The sequence below is a fragment of the Phocoena phocoena genome, chromosome 19 (genome assembly GCF_963924675.1).
Source record: "Phocoena phocoena chromosome 19, mPhoPho1.1, whole genome shotgun sequence".
NCBI lineage: Eukaryota > Metazoa > Chordata > Mammalia > Artiodactyla > Phocoenidae > Phocoena > Phocoena phocoena.
In genome coordinates, this window is record NC_089237.1 from 14,831,390 (window position 1) to 14,854,804 (window position 23,415).

General features: G+C 58.0%; 1 protein-coding gene across 3 annotated transcripts; it reads right to left on the reverse strand.

Annotated features, from left to right (window-relative positions):
• Positions 1 to 1,577: 1,577 nt before the first annotated feature.
• KCNH6 (potassium voltage-gated channel subfamily H member 6) lies at positions 1,578 to 22,040 on the reverse strand. Of its 3 annotated transcripts, none has more exons than XM_065896580.1 (14): positions 21,965 to 22,040; positions 20,944 to 21,174; positions 15,670 to 15,831; positions 15,366 to 15,571; positions 11,706 to 12,131; positions 10,238 to 10,392; positions 9,993 to 10,078; positions 9,017 to 9,216; positions 8,578 to 8,830; positions 5,618 to 5,811; positions 3,994 to 4,078; positions 3,251 to 3,419; positions 2,135 to 2,321; positions 1,578 to 1,814 (listed from the first exon to the last, which is right to left on the reverse strand). In XM_065896580.1, the coding sequence occupies exons 1-14, from the start codon at positions 22,038 to 22,040 to the stop codon at positions 1,578 to 1,580; spliced, it is 2,667 nt and encodes an 888-aa protein (XP_065752652.1). The 3 variants fall into 3 exon arrangements, with proteins under 3 accessions (XP_065752652.1, XP_065752650.1, XP_065752651.1); XM_065896578.1 differs by adding an exon at positions 3,549 to 3,643 and having other exon boundaries at positions 3,981 to 4,078; positions 9,993 to 10,392; XM_065896579.1 differs by having other exon boundaries at positions 9,993 to 10,392.
• Positions 22,041 to 23,415: the final 1,375 nt, after the last annotated feature.

Consider the following 23,415-nt stretch of genomic DNA (forward strand, 5'->3'; position numbering starts at 1 on the left):
TGGGCTTCTCATTGCAGTGGCTTCTCTTGTTGCAGAGCACGGACTCTAGGCACACGGGCTCAGTAGTTGTGGCTTGCAGGCTCTAGAGTGCAGGCTCAGTAATTGTGACGCACGTGCTTAGTTGCTCCGTGGCATGTGGGATCTTCCTAGACCAGGGCTTAGAACCCACGTCCCCTGCATTGGCAGGCAGAGTCTTAACCACTGCGCCACCAGGGAAGTCCTGTCCTCTTCAACTATTTAAACTTATCATGAAATACTTCAGATGTCAACTAAAAATGTGTGAGGGGGAAATAGATTTTCAAAATTCTTTTAGGGAGTACTGCAAAAGGACAGGACCACTGACTTTTCTGGACAACAGCCAATTTCAGTGGAGTAGTTGAATGCACATGTTCTCAAACCAGACCATCTGTGTTGAAATTATGTCCTCCTTTTGATATGTTTTTGGGAAATATTTTTTTAAAATCAAAGTATAGTTTACACATAGAAGTGCACATGTTTTTACAACCTGAAACACATTGATGCAATCAGCACTTAGATCAGGAAATAGAAGAGTACCAGCACCCCAGAAGTTTCCCTCTTGCTTGGGTATTCTTAGTATCTCTCTGCTTCTGATCCCTCATCTTTAAAATGGGGATAATAATACTGACCCCATATAGTTGTTGTAAAGAGTTGATGAACTAATAACTGCAGGGCAGTCAGCACGGTGTCCCCCAACCCAGGGTGAGTGCTATGGAAGCGTTGGCTGTTGTCATGATTCCCTATGGCCACCACGCCAGCGCCTCACTGCTTCCCTTCACCCCAGCCTGGCTAAAAGCCCCCTGTTCCAGAGACTCCTGAACATGGTAGATCCACCTTCAGGCCCCCAACACACAGCTCCTTGGGAGAGGGACGTGGAGAAGATCACAGCTGTCAGTTACAGCACAATCAAGGACCTGATGACCCTACGTAAGTTACACACCCAGCCCAACATGAAGTGTGCAGACTTTATTAGTTCTGAGACACTCCATTGTCCCCTAGGGTCCCAAAGGTCCTCACAGAACCATCAGGGGCAGAGTGGCTGGGGGCTGGAGTTCTGTCCCTGATGTGTCCACTACAGAGGACACTTTCATCTCCAGCTGGTTCACAAGCTCTCGGCGGGAGGTCTTGACCAACCTTGGGGGCTGGCTGGGTGGTGGGGGAGAGTTCTGAGCTGGGAGGTGATCGTACTTGGCACAGAGCAAGGCTCTCACACAGTAGATCAGAAAGGTCTCTGTTCTTCACTGAGCCCTCTGTCCCATAAGCTACCTCTACACCTGAGGCTCACCCACCCTCCACCAGGCCTGCTGTCTAAATAGAGACCTGCGGGAGGTTGGGAGAAGTCCTGAGCCTCTTTGCCCAAGCCATCTTGGGTCACCTGGATTGGCAGTTTGTAGCTACTCTAGGTAAATGGTTTTCAGTTTACAGGCTGTCTGCCTCCCCCAAATCCTTAACTGTCGCCTCACCCACCTTCAGTTCCTTCCTGGTGTCTATTTTCTTGGGGTACAGTGGCTCTAGCTCCTCACAAATCCAGGATCTGAGCCATGTCTCTGGAACTCCAGCTATTTGGGGACAGAGCTGAGGTGTTCAGGGAGTGAGGGAAAGTGAGGACCACAGACAAGTCCCTGTACCTCCAGGGGATGCAGAGGCGAGGCCAAGGGTGACAGGAGCCCCTCAGGCTGCTTCTGTTCCGAGGACAGTGTTGTAGTTTTGTCCATTTCTGTGGCTGGGGCCAGCATCCTGGAGGAGGAGTTCCCGAGCTTCGGCCTCCATTCGTCCAGGTCACCATAACTGGGGGCCTGGGAGGGGCAAGAAAGAGGGAGGCATGCAGTACGGGGAGCCTCCCCAGGCCACCCCGACTTCAGCGATGGGAAGTGGCAGGAGTTGTGTCCTGCTGCCCTTGCCCCAGATGTGGCGTCCCTGGTCACAATCTGGGCTCTGTCACCGCCTGTCCAGGCTGCCTGTCATGACTCAGACCATAAAGGAGGACAGCAAAAGTCATAGCTGCTCTCGGACCACAAAGGCCGTGGGCTGGATGCCCATTGAGACCAAGTTAAGGGTGGGGGAAGACATGCAGCTGCCTCCAGGCAAGCCCCTGGGGATCTCCTCATCTGCTTACCTGTGCAGGGGGCAGATCGCCCTGGGGTAGTCTAGTTCCTGGACTCTGAGTTGCTGAGGTTGAAGGAGACAAGACCAGGTCATTGGAGGCAGGGGCTCCCAGAATGTAGCCAGTGTGGTCCTGGGGCGGGGGCTGCTGAAGGAGCTGCAGGATGCGGCTGAGGTCTGAGGACATGCGTGATTCCAGCCTGTCAGGCAGAACCCCACAGTCGGAGTCAGGGTCAGGGCTGGGGCTGGCAAAAGCAGTTTAGGTCCTGAGGGCAGCGCTCGATTTTGTAGCCTGCATGCTGTCCCTGCTATTTCCCTGCTGTAATCCACAGCCCCTGCCCAAATTCCCCTTAGCACATCCCTGACTCTGATAATAACAGTGATCAGGCATGGTGCATACATCATTTAGTCCTCATAATGAAGGTTTTTTTGGCAGGGGGGTGGGTAACCAAATTACTTTATTTGACGGAATGGTACTATGGAAAGAACTTAAGTAGATGTTTTGGTGCACCTTAGGAAAGGTGAAGGTAACCCAAACATGCATGCACTGCCTTGGTGACCAGGGAAGTCATCCCTGTGGCTACAAGAAGCCGGCCTAAGGCTTAGCTCTCCTTAACACTGTTTCCCAGAGGGTGCCTGTCAAAGAGATACTCTGGCCTCATAATGAAGCTTGACGTGGGTATTCTGGTTATCCCCATTTCACAAAAGGGAAAACTGAGGCTCAGAGTGGTCAAGTAACTTGTCCACAGTATTGCTGGTAAGTTGCTGAGCCAGAATTTGAACCCAGGACTATAGTGCCCCTAAGCCCTCACTCTGCCACCACAGCCCTGCCATCCACAGGCCACACCCCCTTTCCAGGGGCCTGTGGAATTTGTTTCTGCATGAGGTTATGCCCATCTCCCCAGAAGTCCTCCTTGGCATGCTCCAGGGTTTGCTGGGACAAGCCATCCAAGGAATTGCACTTAGCGACAGGGATGGGGAGGTCTGCAGCTAAATGGGGCTGGCCATTCTCAAACCCTTGGGGCACCCAGCGATGTCCCTGAGGCACCAGGAGGGGGCACCCGTGCCTAGCCTGCCACTGGGCCTGCCCTCTGTGGCTGCCCCCATCCGTGGCCCACAGGTCACTCACCTGTTCATCTGGGCCTGGAGCTGCTCTAGCCTGGAGCCTAGCTCCCGAGGCCAGCAGTCTGGGTCTCCCTGAGGGTTTGGGGGGCTCTGACTTGGCCTGGGGGGCACTTGCTGCAGCAACTCAGGCCAGCGGCCAGATGCATCTGAGATGCTCAGGGAAGGGGCTGCACCTGCACAGGGCAAGGGAAACTTGAGCTTCGGTTCATCCAGTTCCATAGGCCTGACCTTCTTGAGCAGAGCCCGGGCCCCTCCCCCTACCTGCCATGGGAACACAGGGTGGGAGGAGTGGATCTCCTTACCTGGGTGCCCTGAAGTACGAGGTCCTAGCCCCATAGAGGTCTGGCTTCTGGGACCCAGAAGGCTGTAGCCCTGGGAGGGGGCCTGGGGCCCCAGCCTGGCGGGGGTGGGTGGTTGGCTGGGTGGGAACGTCCAGCCCTGGCCTCACTGTCCAGGGAGCTGCCGCCCAGCAGGGCCCTTGGTGCCTTGATGTGGAGCCCCAGGGGCTGGCCAGTATCTACCCCCGAGGGCAGCCCTCACTTAGCCCTCTGAGGACACAGTGGGAGGAAGGGTATAAGGGCCTCGGACACTGAGCCTAGGGAGGGAGCCCCTCTCCACTCACTGAGGGGACTGGGGAGGCCTCTCCCAGGGGAGGCAGATTGGGGAGGACCTGAGAAGGGGCAGGAGGCTGGGCAGGGGCTTCGGGCTGGGGAGGGGCAGACACTGGTGGGGGCTGGCTTTGCTCACCTGACTGGTTGTCACTGAGGAAGAAGCCTTGGTGGTCCTGGCTGCCTGGGGCCTGTTGGGGTGATGACTGGAGACCCCCGCCTGCCTTGTGGAGAACGAGAGCATCAAGTAACAGGGACCAAAGCCAGGACAGGGCCTCTTTGCCCTCCCCTCCCCCTCCCCCCGTGGCCCTGTGGCCACTAGGTGAGAAAGTGGTGACAGGTGGCTGGGCTCCCTGACTGTGCTCCCGGCAGCTCCTCTCCTGTGTGTGTGGGTGGGAGATGCACAGGGGCTTGGAGACCCCCACAGAGTCTTGCGAGAGGCCGCTTTGAGCAGCAAGGTTGGGGTCGTGGGAGACAGGGGGACTGTTCTCCTCCCTTTTTCCCCAACGCCCTGGTGTCCCCGCCTTCAGCGTGGGCCAATGGGGCGATTTCCTCTGAGGAGACGGGGTCTGGAAGTCCCAGTCCGTTCAGGGGGTGCCCTCAGCAGCACCCCTGGCAGCCCACCTTCCTGGCACCATGAGACTTGAGGGTACCCAGGGTCTGCAGATATCCCAGGCCATGGGGACCGCATCCCTCTTGCCCTGGAGTCCAGCCACTGAGCACTTGGGCCACCTGATGGCTCCTGGCTGCTGGACCTCCCCCAAGGCAGGGTCTTTGCAAGATGTCCCCTAGGTGGGAAGGGGGCAGACCGGGGAAGGGGAGGACAGCAGAGGGCAGAGGGTGGGGAGGGCTGTCCAGAGCACGTAAACCTGCCTCAGCACCACCTCCAGAAGCTGGGTGTGGGGCTGGGCCAGCAGGACCCCTCCTCCTGACACCGGGGGTGGGGGGCTCAGCATCGGGGCCTCAGCTGCTGCTGCCCCTGCCGGGTGTGCCTGCCCCCGCCTTCCCACTAGCTGGTTCCAGACCTGCTCCTCCATACAGACCCTTCCGGGCACTTTCACTCCATACTGGCTGCCCCACGCCTTGGCAAACCTGAGCTCCACAAATATTTGGTCTCCCTGCACACCCTTGAGACTTCCTTGGTTATTTAACTATGCAGCTCTTTCTTTTTCCTGAGTTATTATAATCTCCTCCACTGAGTGATAAACTTGAGAGAAGAGACTGCTCTATTACTGTTTATACCCCTGGGACCTGGCACTGTGAGTTCTTGGATGACAGACACCGATGCCCCGCCCCGCACCCCCCCTTGCAGCTTGGTAGGACGTGGTAGGAAAAGCCTGGGCTATGGAGATGCACAAACTTGAGTCCCATTTTGGCCGCGCCATTGACTATATGGCTTACTGTATGGCTGTGTGGCTTTGGTCATTTGTCCGCTATGACCCTTAGTTTCCTCATCCGGAAAATGGGGATAATAACACCACTTGTGAGAAGACTAAATGAGATCATGTAAAAGGAGCCCAGCGCTTACCACATAGTTGGTGCTCAATAATTGGTAGCTACCTTCATATTTAGCATTATGTTGGCCATGGTAGGCACAGAAGAAATTATGGCAAAGGATGCAGGAGGGGGTTGAAAGGAAGGCAAGTGGCCGGATGGGTCCCTTTAGGCCAGGCAGGCCAAGCTCTCAGCTAGCTGACTGGCCATTGCCCATTACCAGCTGGCCGAGGGCCACCCCCCACCCAGCCTATCCAGCCCGGACTCACATCCCGCAGGTTGAAGGTGACTTCCAGCTTACTCCAGAAGCTGTCTGCGAAGGCGGGGTACATGTCCAGCACCTCCAGCAGGTCTGCCCGCTGGATCTTGTGCAGGTCACAGTAGGTCAGGGCCCGTACGTCTGCACTGGACTTGCCCGGCCGGGCATGGAGGCAAACGGGCTCCCCAAAGATGTCATTCTTTCCTGCCAGCCAGAGGGGCGGGGTCTTTCTAGGGCCTGGCTCCAAGCTCTCTTCTGAGGAGCCTCCCTGAGGACCTCTTAACTATGACCTCACCCCACTTCAGGGATCCTTCTGGGCTGGGGCCTGGGAACAAGGTTGGATGTGCTGGCTGAGGGGTGCTGCAGAGACCCCTCCCACCCCAGCATGTGGGGCCCCTTGCTATCTCCAGGCCCCTTGGGACCATCCTCTATTAGACTCCCCCCTCCTGTTTCCCACTTTCTTTGGAACTGCCCCTACCACCTCCATCCAGGGGACAGTGGGCAGTAGGGACCCTAGAGGCTCCCTGCTTAATCTCTTCTTCTCCGGGCTGCCACGGTGCTGCAGAGTGGACAGGACCCAGGGTCAGGAGTACCCAGCTCCCCAGGGGAGGGCCTGAGGCTTCTCTCTCTTCGTGTTCCCGCTCCCTTTGTGGGGCCAAGTGACCAGCATGGCCCCAGCAGAGGAAGCCTGGGAAAGTCACTTCCTCTCTCTGGACCCCAGTGTCCTCATCTTTAAAATGGGTATAACCATATCTACCTTGTCTAGCCCCATGGGCTGTCCAGAGAAGCAGATGTGATGCTTGAGGAAGTGGCTCGAATAGCAAGACGCACCAGACAGGTGGATGCAAGGCACAGGGAGGGACAGATGTCACAGGGTGGACATGGGCTGGATACAGGGGCACGTGGTGAGGGTATCGGGCCCTCCTGGCGCCAGATACTGTGCTAGCCACAGCATGTAAACATGAATAAGATGCTGTCCCATGCACAAGGAGCCCCCCAAATCCCAGAGAGACAGATTACAGAATGATCTCTAGAGCCTTAGAACAGGGAAGAGCCAAGAGCAATGGGGCTATGGGGGAGGGAGAAGCTCGTTCCACCAGGAGTGGTTGGGAGCAGGGAAGAGGGGGGCTTACAGAGCAAGTGAAGTGGGGGGGGCTGTGTTGTGAGATTCTAGGAGGACTGGAAAAAGGCAATGGGGTGGAGGAAGCAGCATGTGGTCCGTGTGGCACAGTCAAGGCTGGGGGCAGAAAGCCCAGGGTCAAGGTGCCAGGGACCATGATTACTTGGATTGCCACTCCCCACAGCAAAGTCCAGCCCCCCAGCCTGGCCATACCACACAAGAGGTGCTAATTGCTTGCACAATGGACAGAGGCCAAGACATGTGCCCCAAGAGAACCGGATAAAAGGTCATTTACAGAGGAAGGGACTGAGACTTGGAGAAGGAAGGGACCCTCCAGGGTCACATATGAAATCCAAGAAGCTGGAAATCCGGGCAACATTATAAAGTGATGGTTTTCCAGTAGATGAAGGATTATGACCTAATGTCCATTTCCACTCAGGACAAAATGAGAGGAGTTCATGTCTCTAAATAAAACTTAAATTGGACTGGCTTCTTAATTATTAATAATAATTATCTCTCCCACATGGATGGCACTTCTAAGCTTGGCTGAGACTGAGGGAAGGGCTCATAGAGGAGCCCGTGCTTGAGCTCAGCATTGAAGGATGACTGGGGTCCGCCAGGCAGGGGTGCAAGATAGGTGCTCTGAGCAGAGTGGCAGCACGTGCAAAGGCACAGAGGTTTACAGAACTAACTAGTTTGTATGGCTGGAACGTGAACTACTAGGGGGGAGGCTGGCAGGACTTAAGGTGGCCAGAATGGGGAGGGCTGTGCATGCCATGCACAGGGGTTTACATTTGTCCCATGGGTCATGGGACCCATGGAAGGATTTTGAGCAAAAGAGGAGTATGCCAGATGTGAATTTCAGGTCACCGGCAGAAGGTGGAAGATGGAGTATGGCAGTAGACCAGATTCAGGGCCATGGGAAAGGAGCTCCTGACACGTGCCCAGGAAGGACACAATGAGGGGTGGACCCAGGCAGGGACAAGTAGACAGGTATGGGACAGAGAGAGATTAATGAGGGGAACAGACAGGGCTCCGTGGCTGCCTGGATGGTGGCGGTGGGGCAGAAAGGAGGAGGGTGCTTCTTTGGTTGACTCCCAGGTCTCTGGCCCAGGCAACGGAAGGCTCACAGTGATGGGGATGCCGACGGAGCTGCCTTTGAGGGCGGACAATTTCAGACTGAGATATGCTGTGTGGTCTGCCTATGGAATATAAGGGTGGCCATGCCCAAGAACACATGGGATAGTCCAGTCTAAGGAGAGACTGGGGTCGGGACACAGTTCTGGGGGTCCTTGTGGCATAGGTGAGGCTGAGATCACAGGAGCAAGGAGTTGGCCCAGGTGAGGATGTAATGGGAGAAGAGAGTGAGCAGCACACTTGGTGAACACCAGCCAAGGGCAGGCCAGAGGGAGAGGACTGGGTGGAGGGGCTGGAGTAGAGCCCGGCCATGGCGAGCAGGGGAGGGTGAGTGACAGCCTGGGCAGGGACTTGGGGTGGGCTGAAGTCAGCGGGAAGGCAAGGAAGATGAGATCTCAGACAGCTGCGGTGACCTGCCCAACGTAAGTGGCAGGGGCTGTGTGTGCCCCAAATCTGTCCCCTGTCCAATGCTCGCATCCTTCCTCTGAAGTGTCCACCCACCAGACGTCTCTGAGCATCAACTTCCCTCTCAGGAAAATGGGGCCTGTGGTAGAGCTTAGTTTTAAGGCTTGAGTGAGCTGGGTGTAAAGCTCCCCCGTGGCACACGCTCTGCACATGGCAGGTCAGCAGAAGGGGCCACCGTCATCATTGGGAATGGCCTGGTCCAGGCAGGGCACCCCACACGCCAGCCTAGCCCTCCCCGCCAGACGCACCGAGGATGGCCACCACTACGTCGTCGCGCAGGATCTCGATGGAGCCGCGGGAGATGAAGTAGAGCGTGGAGAGCACGTCGCCGAGGTGCACCAGAGTGTCCCCGGGCGGCGCGTGCGTCGTCTTGAACTTGACGGCGAGCGCGCGCAGGCAGCCCTTGCTGGCGCCGTGGAAGGCCGGGCAGTGCTGCAGCAGCGCACGGTGCAGGTGCAGGCAGATGTCGGCCTGCAGGCACTCGGGGAAGCCCTTCAGCACCTGCGAGAAGGGCGGTCGCGTCCAGCGGAGCACGGCCGGGGTGGGGGTGGGGCTGGGGGAACGGGTGGGGAGGGCTCTGGGGACGCCCTGCGCCCGCGGGACTTTGGCCTCCCTCGGGGAGTTAGCCAGAGCTGGGACTTGGGCTAGGTCGCCCGCCCCGCCCCAGGCAGAGCGGCGGGGGCTCACCGCGTTCATGTCGATGCCGTTGGTGTAGGACCAGGCGTGCTGGAAGTACTCCTCAAGGCGCTGCCGCAGCGGGTTGGGGATCTGGTGGAAGCGGATGAACTCCTTGACTCGCAGCATCTGCGTGTGGTAGCGCGCCGTGCCCGAGTACAGGCGCTGGATGATGGCCGACACGTTGCCGAAGATGCTGGCATACATGAGGGCTGGGGCAGGGAGCGGGGGATATGGGCCAGGGGTGGGGTGAGGGGTGAGCTCCTGAGCATCCCCACCAGGCTACACCACCTCAGGGCCTGCTCCAGGACTCCCTCCCTCTCCCTGGGATCCCCCAGTCAGGGACCCCTCTGTCCAGGGCAAAGTCACAAGTGCCCGAGATGGCACCAGGGCACATGGGGGACAAAGACCCCTGGGCTTCCTGCCCTCCTCCCTCTGCCCTCCCTCTTGGCAGCTTCCTGGGCCCAGAGGCCAAACTCCTGAGAAGATGAAACTAGGGCAATGAATTTTTTTTTTTTTTTTTTTTGGGGCAATGAATTTTTTAAATTCAGATTTGTTTTCTCTTTCAAGTTGTAAAAATATAATAAAGGGAAAACTCTTGGTCTCTTGTTTTCACCCACTTTCCCCTTAGTTTTGTTTTTCTGGGCTTTAACATCTCTAAATACTTCATGGGCGTGGACCTGTGCTAAGAAGGGCCCTGGACTTAGTTTAATGCTCTGCTGTCACCGTCTTGAAATTCTTAATAATTTTGTTTTAACAGAGGGCTCCATATTTTCATTCTGCACCGGGCCCTGAAAATGATGTAGCTTGTCCTGATCCCTGGTATATAGCGAGGGTTACATGGGTGTTAAATTCTGTGTATAGTTGGTGTACACATATGCAAAAGTTCATTGTGCTGCAAACTTAGGATCTGCCTATCATACACACTCTGTTATATCTCATTACAAAACTGAAACTGGATTCTATGAGTAAGGCCCGGGACACTCACAGCCGATGAGCATGACGCAGATGGAGAAGACCTTTTCAGAGTTGGTGTTGGGTGAGACGTTGCCGAAGCCCACGCTGGTGAGGCTGCTGAAGGTGAAGTACAGGGCCGTGACATACTTGTCCTGCACCGAGGGGCCTGAGGCTGGGTCGCTGCCATTGTAGCGCTTGCCGAGCTGTGCTCCCAGGCTGTCCAGCCAGCCGATCTTGGGTTCCAGGTAGGGCCGCTCCACGTTGCCGATGGCGTACCAGATGCAGGCCAGCCAGTGTGCGATGAGTGCAAAGGTGCACATGAGCAGGAAGAGCACTGCTGCCCCGTACTCAGAGTAGCGGTCCAGCTTGCGAGCCACACGCACCAGCCGCAGCAGCCGAGCCGTCTTCAGCAGCCCGATCAGGGTTGTGGTCTGGAGAGGTAGGGAGGGGGCGGGGACACGGAGTTGGGGGTCAGCCCTTGAAAGGCTGTGCTTAAGACCATGTTTATTCACATGCAAATGTGGTCACATAGTCATTCAACAAACACTTATGGAGAGCCTGCTTTGGGCCAGGCTCTTGGCAGTGGGGCACAGTGCAGGGCCTTAGGAGCTCTCAGTGTAGAGTTCAAAATAGCCATATGTTTGCTCACACAAAAGTCTCTGGGGAGCACAGAGGAAGGGGAGGTCAAGTCTGCAGCGGCAGGGCAGGGAAGGCTTCCTATAGGAGGTGACACAGGAGCTGAGTCTTGAGAGAGGAGGCTGGGTCTCCAGGCAGACAGGAGGGAGAGGTAAAGGGCACTCCAGGCACAGGGAGCAGCAGGAGCAAAGGCATGGAGGTGTGAGAGGGCACAGTCCATGTGGAAAACCAAGGGTGATGCTGCAGCTGGGAGCAAAGAGTAGAATTTGGTGGAGGAGTGAGGCTGGAAGGTGGGCAGGGGCTGCTGCTGTGGCCACAGGGCCCACAAAGAGCTCGGCTTTTATTCCAATCCACTGGGGAGCCACTGAAAGTTCTGAAGACTGGGTCAGATAAGGGACAGGGTCAGACAAGTGATCTGAAACTTGCTCTGGCCTCTGCGTGCAGGGGCTGAGGCTGGCAGGTGTGGGGCTGGGGCAGAGGTGGGCAAGAAGGCCACTTAGTGTGCAGGCAGGGGCAGCGTGGGTGGAAAGTGGGAGGGCGGACTTGGGGATAGATTTGCTGGGAGTGGGTGGTCATGGGAGCAGGTAGTCACGATGACACCCCATGCTGCACGGGCTGGGTGACTGGGTGACTGCAAGAGGCAGAGCCGATTTCAGTGGAAAGCTGATCCCGAGAAGGTGGGTCAAAAGGACATAGTAGGACTGGAAGCTACGAGAAGAGCATGAAAATGCCCTCACATCAGCTATGAGAAGCAGGATGGGCATAGTGGAGGGGCTGGGGCTTAGGAGGGGGTCAGGCTGCATGGAGGGACAGCCTGTGGATTCCTTTTCTAACGCCAGGGTAAGAGTGGTTTAGAAGTCAGCACGAGGGGCTGGGGCACAGGAGTGCCTGTCCCAGAAGGGGCAGGATTCTGGAGCACAGGGAGGGCACCCAGGCCTGGGGTGCTCAGCTGCTCCTTCTCCAGGGCTGGGAGATGACAGATGTCTGAGGCCCCCCCTTTCCACCACCACTTGCTTTGGCAAAGGTGCCCAATGCCAGGTACTCTCTGCACCCAGGGCTGGGGCACAGGGGATGGCCACAGCGGCCGGCCTGAACAGGGTTTGCTCACCTCATCAGAGCCAGTACGGAAGATGAGCAGGTCGAAGGGGATGGCGGCCACCATGTCGATGAGGAACCAGCCCTTGAAGTAGTGGACGGCAATGCGGCGGGGGTGGCTGACCACCTCGTCGTTGGCGTTGACGTAGGTGGTGCGGAAGTTGATGACGATGTCCACGACGAACATGATGTCCACGATGAGGTCCACCGTGGTCAGCGGGCTGCAGGTGTAGCCGCAGTCCGCGCGCTGAGGCTCGTCCTGGTCGCCGAGCAGGAAGGCGGCCGAGTAGGGCGTGAAGATGGCCGTGTAGATGACCAGCAGCAGGATAAGCCAGTCCCACACGGCCTTGAAGGGGCTGTAGTGCAGGAGGGTCCCGCGGTGGATGCGCGGTGCCTGCAGCTGGTACTCCGGCAGCACGTCTGCACCCAGGGACAGCACCTGGGGGTGGGGACCGTGGGGCAGTCAGCAGGGTGGCCGCCGCTGGTGAGACGGGTCTGGGAGGGGTGCAGATGCAGGGCTGAGGCCTAGGAAGGGAGATGTGGGAGAGGGTGGGCGATCCGGGGCTGTGCTGGGGGAGGGGACGACACAAAGATGGGGTGTGCACGTATAACAGGGCAAGTTCTTAAGGGGACAGGTGTACAGGAAGTGCAGAGAGGAGGGGGGTTCCAGATGAGGGGTGCAGCTCTGTCCCACAGTGACCCCAGGTTTGAAGCTCACAAACTCCCTCCCAAACAGGCCAGCCTGGAACTGGTGGAGACAGGGCTGGGGGAGGGGAGAGGGGAGGGCCAGGCTCAGGAAGATGGAGAGGGTGGTGGGGCAGGGGGCAGGGCATCAGTCCTCTCTGGTGGGTTTGGGAAGTTTCCAGTGGTCAGGTTCCTGATGGGAACAAGTCACCCCCAAAATACCCTCTGCATTCCTAAGGGCCCTGTGGAGCCTGGACCAGTGAGGACCCTCCCTGGGGCCAACCCTCAGAGCCTCCGTGGAAAGAAGCAAATTTGGGGGTGAGTAGCTAATCTGAGCCCTCGACAGGTGCTGTGTGCCGGAAGCCTTGACTGCTTCACACGTCCGAGGGGGTTTTGATCATTACATACAGCTGAACGCCCTTCTGCTCTGCCCCTCTGACCCCCGCCTCCGAGCCTATGGCCAACACAGGATCACCAGGGCCCAGTCCAACATACCCAGGCTCTGCCCAGCTGCCCAACACAACAAACAGCTGGGGCAGCAGGAAGGCATGCGTTTTGAAGCCAGACCTCCCAGGTTGATGCCAGGTCGGACATTGCTGTGTGTCTGTCTTGGGGCAAGTTTTTTAACCTCTGTGAGCCTCTGTTCCCTCACTGGCAGAAGGGGATGACAAAGGACAACAAACTCCATGGGGCTGTTGTGAGTAAATGAGCTGGTACGTCTCAATGGCACATGCCGCTCTACACGATAATTCCTCCTCCCCACTCAACCCATGTCAGACACTGCCCCGACAAGGATGGGGCCTGAGGGGTGTCTCACGGACCACGCCCCACCCCCTGCCCAGCACTACCAGAGAGGGCCCTGCCGGTGGTCCTGGTTTAAGAAAATCTACCATGTAAGGTTCTGACCTTGCAAATCAGGTCCATTAGCAGATGGGATCACAGTAAGGAAGATCCACCCAAGGGCTGGTTCCAACCAGACGGTCCCCCATCTGCCCTCCAAGGCCCTGGGAGGGGCCACAGTGCCCCACCCTGTGGTGACCTCCAGCTCAGCCTTGGCCTCGGCTCCTGTTTTGCCTCCCCAGGATGTTTCCTCTAACCCTGCGCAGACTCAAACCATCTTTTCCAATGTTCTCCCTGCTCCTTGTAAACACCCTGACCACACAGCTGTCCCCCACTGACTTAGAGCTGCAGATCCCTTGTGCCGCATGTCCGTCTCATATGCCCCGCACTTAGTCCACACAGGGGCTCAACTAAAAGGGGCCAAATGAGCACTGAAAGCCTGGCTATCATGGCCACCTCCGCCCCTGGCTGCTCAAGACCAGCCAGGATGAAACAGCAGAGCACGGGGAGTGGGAAGGAGACAGTCAGACTTTGGAGGGGTGGGGTCCGAGGAAGTGTACGTCCTCAGGGCTTCCAGACAGGGGTGCCATCTCCCCTACCACAGACCTCCATAGTCTCCCATCGCCTCTGAGGCCAGCACGAGGCCCTTCCCAGTGGGCCCTCAGGATGTAGGAACTCAGGTGTGGGATCACAGCCCTCTAGGCCCTTTGAGTTCGGGTTGAGGCTGGTGTGACTTCTGTGCTCTGCGCCTTGCCAGCCTGAGCTCTGTCAGGCTCCTCCCCACCTTAGGGCCCACAGGCAGTGGGTTAGTAAAGCCAAGAGGGGCTGGGGCAAGGGGAAGGCAGCAGGACAGGTTGGGTGTGGGTAGGGACCACGAGCCCCAGCCAGCTCTGTCGGGCTTCACGGGCAACTCTCCAGTCCAACAGCCCCCATGGCCCCTACCACCAACCTGAGGGCCCCGGGGTGTGCAGCTAGGTGGGCTTCCCAGGTCATTGGGCCACATTGCCTGACCTCCAAGCGCCCAGCCCTCAACCTGGGGTCCTTTCCCAGGGTTCCTGTGCTTGGTGAGGGGCTGTGTCACAAGCACCCAGCCTTCAACCTGGGGTCCTTTCCCAGGGTTCCTGTGCTTGGTGAGGGGCTGGGTCACAAGGAGTTTCTACTCCATCTGCTCCGGCACAGACAGTGCTTCAGGTGAAAAGGGGTAGGGAGGCAAAAGAGCTGCTCCCATCTGCTTATGAAGCAAAGTCCCAGGGGAAGCTGGAGTAGGCGCCTACCTCGCCCTGCAGCCCCTTGCCCACCTCTGGCCTAGGCAGCCCTCAGTGCTTCGTGGGGCCAGCACACTCAATGTCAGATGAGTCCTCAGAGATGGTGCGGCCCAGCTCATTCCTCCGGATGGGAGCCCCGGGGCCCAGTAAGGGCATAAGGCCTCTTGCGCAAGGTCACAGAGTGGACTGGTGGCAGGGAACCTGAACCTTGGGCACGGCCCTCTGCATTTCCCCCTGGATGGTCAGCTAGGAACTGGGGCATCAGGCCCCAGGAGGAGGGACACGGGGGTCAGCTGGAACAGAGGACCCAGGGGGGTTCGCCTTGGCCTGGCCAAGGTGGGGTGGTGGGGAGGGAGGCATTTCGGGCCTGATCCCCAGGGACCTGAAGGTGCCAGGGCCACCTCCCCTCTGCCTGGATTGCAGAAGGATCCTGCCATGGGGGCTGGCCGTCGCCTCAAAGACAAGAGGCAGAAGCAGGGCTGGGGCTTCCCCATCCACTTCTCAGTATGGCCCTGACACCTCTTCTCTCTGCTTCTCCTTCTCCGGGACTGGCAGAGCCTTGGGTGGGCCTCCATGGTGACCTGAGGGTTCTCCGCTCCCAGCTCCTCCAGGCCTAGGATGTGGCACTAGTCACAGGCTCTGCTGACCCCATCCTCCCCTGGTTCTGGGAGCTGAGCATCAGGGTGGTGGCCTTAGGGTAGGTCTTTAGGTCTAAAGAATCAGACTCCAGCAGGACAAGAGGCCTGGAGCTCAGACCAGACAGTAGGGGGCTGGGCAGGCCGGCTCCCTCTGCTAGCCCAGCCCCGGAGGAGTCCAGTCCATGGCCTGAGGAGGGACCCTCGAGGCCCAGCAGAGCCCCGTCCACCCTGCCCTGCAGGCCGCACCTGGGTGACCTTCTCGGTGACGTTCTGGGTCCGCTCTACCACCTTGTGGGGTGCGATGATCTCAATCTCCGTGGTGGAGCCCGAGCGGTGCTTCTCCAGGTTGAATTCCACGAAGTTGAGTGTGAACTGCGGGATCTGGCTGATGGTCCTGTACTTGACCCTGCCCGGGCCAGGTCCCTGTGCACCCGGCCTGCCATGAGAGCCCTCTGAAACCAGGGCTGGGGTCAGAGCAGCCAGGGCTGGGGGACCCACTGCTCCACCTGGTGCTCCCTGCCCCTCCCCTGCCACCTGCTCCCTGCCTCACCGGAGCCCAGGAAGCTCTGGGACAGCAGGCGCTGGGACAGGCTGCGGCTCCCTCGCTTGGCCAGGAGCTGGGCCAGGTCCTCAAAGTTGAGGATGAACATAATGACGGCCCCATCCTCATTCTTCACGGGCACCACATCCACGAGGCAGCGGAAGCTGGAGGCTGCAAACACCGTGGGGAGGGGGTGTCACTGGAGGGGTCCTCTCCTGCAGGAACCTGGCCTGGGGAAGCTAGGGAGTGATCTGGGTTAAGGTCAAGTTAAGAGCAGCCGTGGGAGGTGAGGAGGCCTGCAGAGTGACCAGAGCTATTGGGCAGAGGGTTGGTGACACTGCCCAGCAGGTGCCCCACCCACAGGGCAGAGGTAGAGAGAGCAGCTAAGCTTCTCATTAGAAAATAATGTAGCATCGGGCCCAAGTCCACACTCAGCCCTCAGCTCAGGGCTTAACCTTGAGGTTCGCTTCTGCTGTAATTAAAGCCGAGCAGATGGGGGTGGATTAAGTGGGGAGGTGAGGTCGGGTATTCTACCCCCATGTAGCTCTGGCTGGCCCTGGGTTCAGCTCCCATATTCCCGTCTCACGAAGATGTCCTGCTCCCCTGATGCTGGAAGGAACTCACTGTTGAGAACCTACTAAGTGCTGGGCACTGAGCCAGTTGGCACATGAGGCCTCAAGCTCCGTGGTGGCACCCAGTGGATCCCTGGAGGGCACACACGGACCCCTGTTCCGCTGAGCCTGGGGTTCTGAGAAACTGACTTGCTGGGGCTGGCTGGGGCCCTGGCACGGGGAGCCCTGGGCCGGGGAGCCCTGGGCTCTCAGTACGTAACAGTTTGGAGAGGAGAGGGGACTTGTCTGGGGCAAGAACACTGGAATGAAGGCCAGGCTACTGCTCCAGGCCTGGAAGGGGCCCATGGTCTCAAGGCAGAGGTGCTGGTGCTGGGACTGGGGGTGGAGGCAGGGCAGGGAGGGCAGTGGCCTGGGGTCTGGAGAGGGAGAGGGAGATAGATGGCAGGGTGGGGGCAGAATGGGCCCTCCAGCCACTCTCCCCGCTCTCTCAGGAAGCCCAGACCCAGCCATTGACCCCACTCTTCCTCTTTCTCTGCTCCAGGGTCTCACTCCCCCTCCCATAGGTGAGTGGAACAAAACAAGCTAAAACTTCCCTGTACCCCAGAGTCCAGTCTGTGGGCTGGCTGGATGCCCCATGAGCCCCCCTCCATGGTACCCGGTCATCCCATGTCCCTCAGTTCAAAGTGTTGGTGGGTGTCAGGCCCAAGGGTCAGGATGGATGCTAAGGGCAGGGGCCTCAGTAAAATGACTATCAGAAGGCAGGTTTGTGTCTGTCTCATTTGCCAGCTGCCAGGACCTGTTCCAGGTGTTGTTAACCGAGTGAATGGAAGAACATGTGTAAATGTGAGTGAGTGGGAGGCTAGCTCACAGGATTATTACTACTTTGGGTTTCACTAGAATCACGCTTCCCCCAGCTGCCCCTCTGGTGTGCTTCCTCTCGCCATTACTGCTGGGGTACAGCCAAGCTTCCCCCATCCTCCCTCCCACTTTCCTCCCTGGGAGCAGGAATCTCCAGGATCAGATTCCCGGACTCCCAGGCACCAGGCATCAGGCAGCCATCTGCCAGCTGCTGCACTGGGCCCCATGGGAGACATCCACCCCGAGGAGAGGCTACCCACTCGCCTCTGTGACCCACTCCTGGGCTTGCAGTGCTGTAGGCCTGCCTCCCAGGCCAGAGCCTGGTGCTCTTGTCAGCCCGGGGCATGGCGAGGCTTGGCTACTGGGACCCACCCAGGAAGCCTCCTTGGCCAGTGACCTGAGACACCGCCCCCAAGGCCAGACTATCTCCTCACTCTCTCTGGCACTGCAGAAATCTGGCCTGGGAGCAGGCGGAGAGAGGGCAGACCTGGGCAGAGGGCAGGGCCTCCAGGTTCTATGCTGCTAGGGGTTGCCAAGGCCCAGTCTGTACCCACTGATGCTATCTTTGGAAAACTGAGGCTGGGAATGGACCAAAGACCAGCCCATCAGAGCAGTGAGGGCTGGAAGGGGGCCGTGCGTGACACCCTATGCCGGACCTTCACGCTTGCTGCCTGTGGGGTGGTGGAGACAGGAGGCTATGAGGATTTGGATGAGTTCAGAGCATTCTTTTCCTGATCCCTAAGCTGTCCTTGCTTGTGAGCACCTGTGTCCGGGTGACCGGAAGTGGGTGAGTGTGGTCACCCTAGGTTGTGCCCAGGAGTGGCAGTGTTTCTGTGCCCTTGCCCGCTCCCTGGACGGGGGGCCACAGGCTGTGCTCATTCTCCCTTCCAGGGACTCCTCCCGGTCACCTCTCTGACCAAGGGCAGCAGGCGCATCTGCCCCCGGGACACCTCACTGCTCTCCGCTCTTCTCTGTGTCTTGGATGTGTCCCTTCCTTCAATTTCTTATAGTCCCCGCCCCTCCCCTGTGAGCCTCCCTGTTGCCTATTGCCTCCATCTCTTTACACACCCCCATCCAGCATGTGGTGAGCCCTCAGGGAGGAGCCGGTGCCACAAAAGCTGCCACTAAAAGGGCGGCTCCATACCGCCTCCCGACTTGGTCTTTCTGACATTCATGGGTGGGTGTAAAGAAAACACTGGGACCTCAGACCTCAGCCCATGCCCTATCCTCCTGATCTGGAGCTGAGGACTAGAGGATCCCCAGGCTTGCAGATTAAGGGACTCTCTGGTTTGGGGTCATCAGAGAAGAGGATCTGGCCAAGGCAGGCAGGGATGGGCCCCTCTGACAGGCCCCCAGTAGGGGCGCGGGCCGGGGGGGGAGATCTGAGTGCCCTCCATCCCTCCCTGCAGACTTTCGTTCGTTCTAGTCTTATGGCCATCCCCATGCCTTCCAGCTGTTAGGTTCTTACTTGTCCCAGTGAAGGCAGATGGCGGCAGAGCCAGTTTCTCAGGGGTCTCTGAGCCCTGTCTCATGGGGTAATTTTTGTCAAATGCCCTGGCCTCTTTGAGCCCAACCTTACACAGCTGCACAATGTGGAGATAGATGGACATAGACCTTCTACTTTGACTTGGAGAACTGTCAGTGGATTACCCCTTTAGAGGAAGAGAGGACTATAAATCAGCTAGAATTCTGTCCAGGACCCCTTCCCTTCTCACCTCCCTGGAGTCAGAGCGGGGAAAGAGGGGGGAGAAGAGGTATCGTGAGGAGGGAAGAAATCATTAGGATGCCCTCCAGCAGGACTGTAAGATGTATGTGACTATGATAAAAAACAATCATGCAGTCAGAGTGGACCATAAGGTGAACATAAGTTATCTGAGCATTACATCCTTCCCTTAGGGGAATGCAGGCCAGGAGGTTCCCCTTTCTGGGTTTCAGGCCAATTTGGGGCAGGTCCAGGTGGTCAAAGTCTTGGACTATAGGACAGGGAAGGGCTTAGGATGGGGGTGGGAGTAGACTGGGATTTATGGGGCACCAGGTATGTGGGTAATTTTTCATTTTCACCCAGGGACAACCTCCAAGACTAGGTCTCTAGGGCCCCTTCTGATTGCTAGAGGACCCCAGCAGGGTTCTGAAGACCGGAGTCCTAATCTGAGGGTCAAGGCTTGGCCTTGACCTCTACCCCCTGCCCAGGCACGTGCAGGGTGCTGAGGAGACCCTAAGAGCTCTGATTTGACATCACTAGGAGTCTGTGGTCAGTCCTCACCCCTCTGGGGCCCAGGTAGAGCTCTGGGGTCAAGGGGAGGGACAGAGAAGGACTTGTTGTCCGCTATCATTTCCTGCTGTCCCACCCTGTTCCCCTGGGACCCTTCTCACTCCTTTAACTGTCATCTCCCCTCTGCAGTGATGTGAGGAGGTGAAGTCACAGCTTTTAAAAATATTCTGACTTCATTAACCCTGTGAGTGCTGCCAAGCTAAGCCAGGTTCTTCCTAGTCCCCTAATCACTACCCCATTCACATGGGTGGCAGCAGCAGGGGACAGCCAGAGGTACAGCCACGACCTGCCCAGGAAGCACCCGGAAGCCCTTAAACACACACACACATGCTCAGGTTCACACTTACACTCATGCTCCACACACACACACACACACACACGAGGCCCCTGCTACCCGGCTGTCAGCACCCCTCAGCCCCAGTGCCTGCCCTTTACCTGCACTCCAGTGATCCTCATTCCTTCTTCCCCAGGGAGGGCCCTCTTCTGAGGCTTCCTTCCCCCAGAGTCCTGCCTCCAAACACAGAGGCTGTTGGGTTCTTTTCTCCCCTCTTGGGATTATTCAGACCAGATATCTCTGAGGGAAGAATCCAGAGATTTGGGGTCCAGTCCCAGTTTGGACCCAAGCAGTAGAATCTTGGCCAAGTCCCTTCTTTTTCTTGGGCCTTGGTTTCTTCATCCATGAAAGGAAGGAATTTATCTAAGCCAGTGGCTCCTAAACTTGGCAAAACACCCAAACTGCCAGGGAGATTTTTTACAAATACACCTGCTTTGTCCTCCCTCCACACCTCTGAGTCAGCCTCTCTCTAGGGAAGGTGTGTTTTGGAAAACAAGCTCCAGGTAATTCTGATTCAGAACCAGGCTGGTGGGGCCATTGATCCAGGTGATTTCAAAGGGACTTTCAGGATCCTAATTCCCACTCCTCTCTTCCCTCCCCTCACGGATCCAGTGAAGCACTGGGGGGAGGGTCTTAAAGGGCTCCATGATTTTTCATCCTCAGCCCCTGACCTATGCTTTTGTTCTATTTGCAGTAAGCTTGGGCTGGCAATAACACCCCAAACAGGATGAGCCTCCAGGTCATGGCAAACTCCAGACCCTGTCTCCCCAGGGAGCTAGGGCTTGGTGAGCCAGACCCAGGACTCTTTTCAAACCAGCTGCCCCATGCCTTGCCTGGCCACAGAGGCCTTGAGGGGGTGACTCCTCCTCTAATCCCCAGAGCAGATGGAGATGAGTAAAGGTTAATTTCCATCCCAGCTGCCTGACAGCTGGGGCTGACAGTGACAGAGTGGACAGCCAGGAGACCAGGGACATGGGGGAGGGATGGTGGTGTGGGAGGCCCTGCATGGGGCCAGGACCAGTTGGTGGCTCAGTCTGGTCCCTGGCCTCTGAAAGGGACCTCAGAAGGCATTTCATCCAGTGTCCATCACTTCACCCTACAGATGAGGAAACAGAGGCCCAGAGAGGAGACAAGATTTATCCAGACCCTTTGGTCCTCTGGGTCAGTGCCCTTCCCATGGTCACTCTGCCTGGACAAGAGAGGGGCCAAGCCTGCCTTGCAGAACCTGTGGCCTGAGGGCACCTCACCATCCTTGCGGTAGTAGAGGATGTCCACCTTGCACTCCTCGGCCCCCAGCAGGGCCTGCGTCAGGCGGGACATAGCACTGCGTGGGGTGTTGGGGCCTGTGAGGAAGTCGCAGGTGCACGGTCTCTGCATCACTTCCACTCGGGAGTAGCCAAAGAGTTCACAGAAGCCATCGTTGCAGTAAATGATGGCGCAGTTCTCCATCTGAGCATTGGCGATCAGGAACTTACGACCTGGGGTGGGAAGTAGGAAGCCCATGGCAACCAGGATCAAGCAGCAGAGAGGGAAAGATCATAGGGACTCTTGGGAGCAGTCAGGGGGGATCTGGATGGGGGAGCAGAGCGGTGATCAGAATGGGGGAGGGGGGAGGTCAGGTCTGGGGAGGGTGGGAAGACCAAGGAGGCCAGAGCCATGGGGGAAGGTCAGGGGACTCCTGGGAGTAATGAGGGGGTGGTCAGGAGGGGGAAGTAGGAGAGTGATTAGAGGAGTGAGGGAAGGGGAGTCAGGGCTGGGGATTGTGGGAAGACCAGGGCAGGAATGAATGGGGTCGTGAAGAGGGAGGGAGGCCCAAGGCTTCCTGGAGGCAGGGAAAGGGGTGTGACCAGACCGGGGCCAGGCCTGGGTGAGCTCCTGGAAAGACCAGAGTGGTTAGGGTTAGGAGGTGAAAAGGAGGGTGAAAAGTAAACCTCTGAAGGAATTTGGGGTGGGGGTGGGGGGCGGTTCAAGAGGGAATTGGTACAGTGATAGAAGGGGAGGTCAGGGCTTGGAAGGGGAAAAAAACAGCTCAGGGGTGGAAGGGAGCACTGTGCTCTGCCCACCGTGCTGTAGACGAGAGGGCAGCATTGGAGGTAAGCGGGGGCTCCCTGGGGGAGAAGGTGTTTCGGGGACATTAAAGAGAAGGGTTTTGCATTCAGCCTCAGGTACCCCCCACCCTGCTCTATCTGAAGTTAGTAAAGGGTTCCGGCCACTCCAGCCACCGAACCAGGGCTCCAGATCATGCCCCCACCCGACGCACACACTCACTCTGGCCCTCAAACTTGCGGATGATGGTGTCCAGGTAAGTGTTTTGGGGCGCGACGTGGCCCCTGCGGACCGGCATCTTTCGGCTGCGGCCTCTGCCTGGAGCCACCAGCGCCCCGGCTCCCTGCGTCTCCGTCTGCCCTCTGGCTCCGCAGCGTCCGGCTCCGGGCGGGCACCGCCCCCGGGGAGGGCCGCGGGGCTTCGTGCCCCGCCCGCCCGCCTGCGTCTACCCTCTGCTGCTCTCCCCGGCCCTCCCCGGCCCTCCCCGGCCGGCCGCTCGCCGCGCCTCCTCCCCTCCGCTGCCGCCCGGGAGCTGTCCGCGCCGCGGTGCTGAAAGAAGCCGCGCGGCGGCGGCTGGGCGGGGGCAACTTCTCCGGGACTCAACGGGGCAGGGGCGGGGCCCTGACTCCTAGGGGGCGGAGCTGGGCAGGAGTCCCGCTCCAGGACTTCTTGGAGGAGCTTCTGCTCTGTCCCAATGACCTGTGGTCTCGGCCCCTCTCAGACCCGCTCCCGGTACCAGAGGGCAGTCCAGACGTTGCCAGGCGGTCTCTCTCGGGCCATGGGGGGTCGGGGGGTGGTGGCGCAGAAGGGGGTGTTAGAGGCCTCAAGTGATTTTCTGCTGAAGGTCTCTTTCCTGATCTGTTGGGCTGGACTCCAGCAATGGTACGGTTAGACCTCTTGCCCATCCTTACCAGGTGCCCTCCAGCTGAACCCCAGTGCCCACGTAGAACTCCTAGTGGCAAGCCCATCCAGGACCTGGTCCTGGCAGAGTGATGTACAAGAAATATGCAATAAGGTGCTTTCTTGAGCTCTTAGCATACAGGCACTGCTTGGGAAGAGAACAGATTTAAAACCACCTATTAGCAAGTGACCACTGATAAAAGTGTCTGAGTACAGGTTGAAAATGAATACAATAGAATAAGCAGATGGGGATGGGGTGAGGTTTATTGAAAGAGGCTTCTTGGAGAGGAGGAAGAGAAGGGGACCACAGTTTACTGAGCACCTTGGTGGGCTTGGAACTTTGCAGAGGGTCCAATGGCCAGTTTCAAGCCAGGCCTTGGAGGGCAAGCATTCAAATGGGGCATGCACTTTAGGCAAAGGCTGATGGTGGGATCAGTGCAGGGGGCTGAGCTGGGCGGGTGGGAGAGGTCAGGTGGGAGAAGAAGGGAATGATAAAGACCCTCAGATGCCATTTTGAACATCTAGATTTAACTGAGGGACAATCAAGTTGTTTAGCAGTTAGACATGAAGGAAATAGTCCAGTGAAAGAAATTTTACAATGGCGGGTGGGGGAGGGAAGATAGACAAGGAGGCTCAGTGAGATTTTTGCTGGAGTCCAGGTGAGAGGCTCAGAGTCCTGGGTCGGATGTGCCTTTGCCACGCAGAGCCACAATGCCTGCTGGGGGCCTCGTTGGCCACTGTGGCTGGGGGATGGGAGGGCTGCAAGTGTGGCC

Excerpts from the sequence above, each read along its gene's own strand:
- KCNH6 (XM_065896578.1), bottom strand. The coding sequence starts at position 22,040 with ATGCCGGTCCGCAGGGGCCACGTCGCGCCCCAAAACACTTACCTGGAC. Across the intron at positions 10,393-11,705 it reads TCCGTACTGGCTCTGATGAG|ACCACAACCCTGATCGGGCT; the intron begins GTGAGCAAACCC and ends CTACCTCTCCAG. Across the intron at positions 3,420-3,548 it reads TCGTACTTCAGGGCACCCAG|GTGCAGCCCCTTCCCTGAGC; the intron begins GTAAGGAGATCC and ends TGCCCTGTGCAG.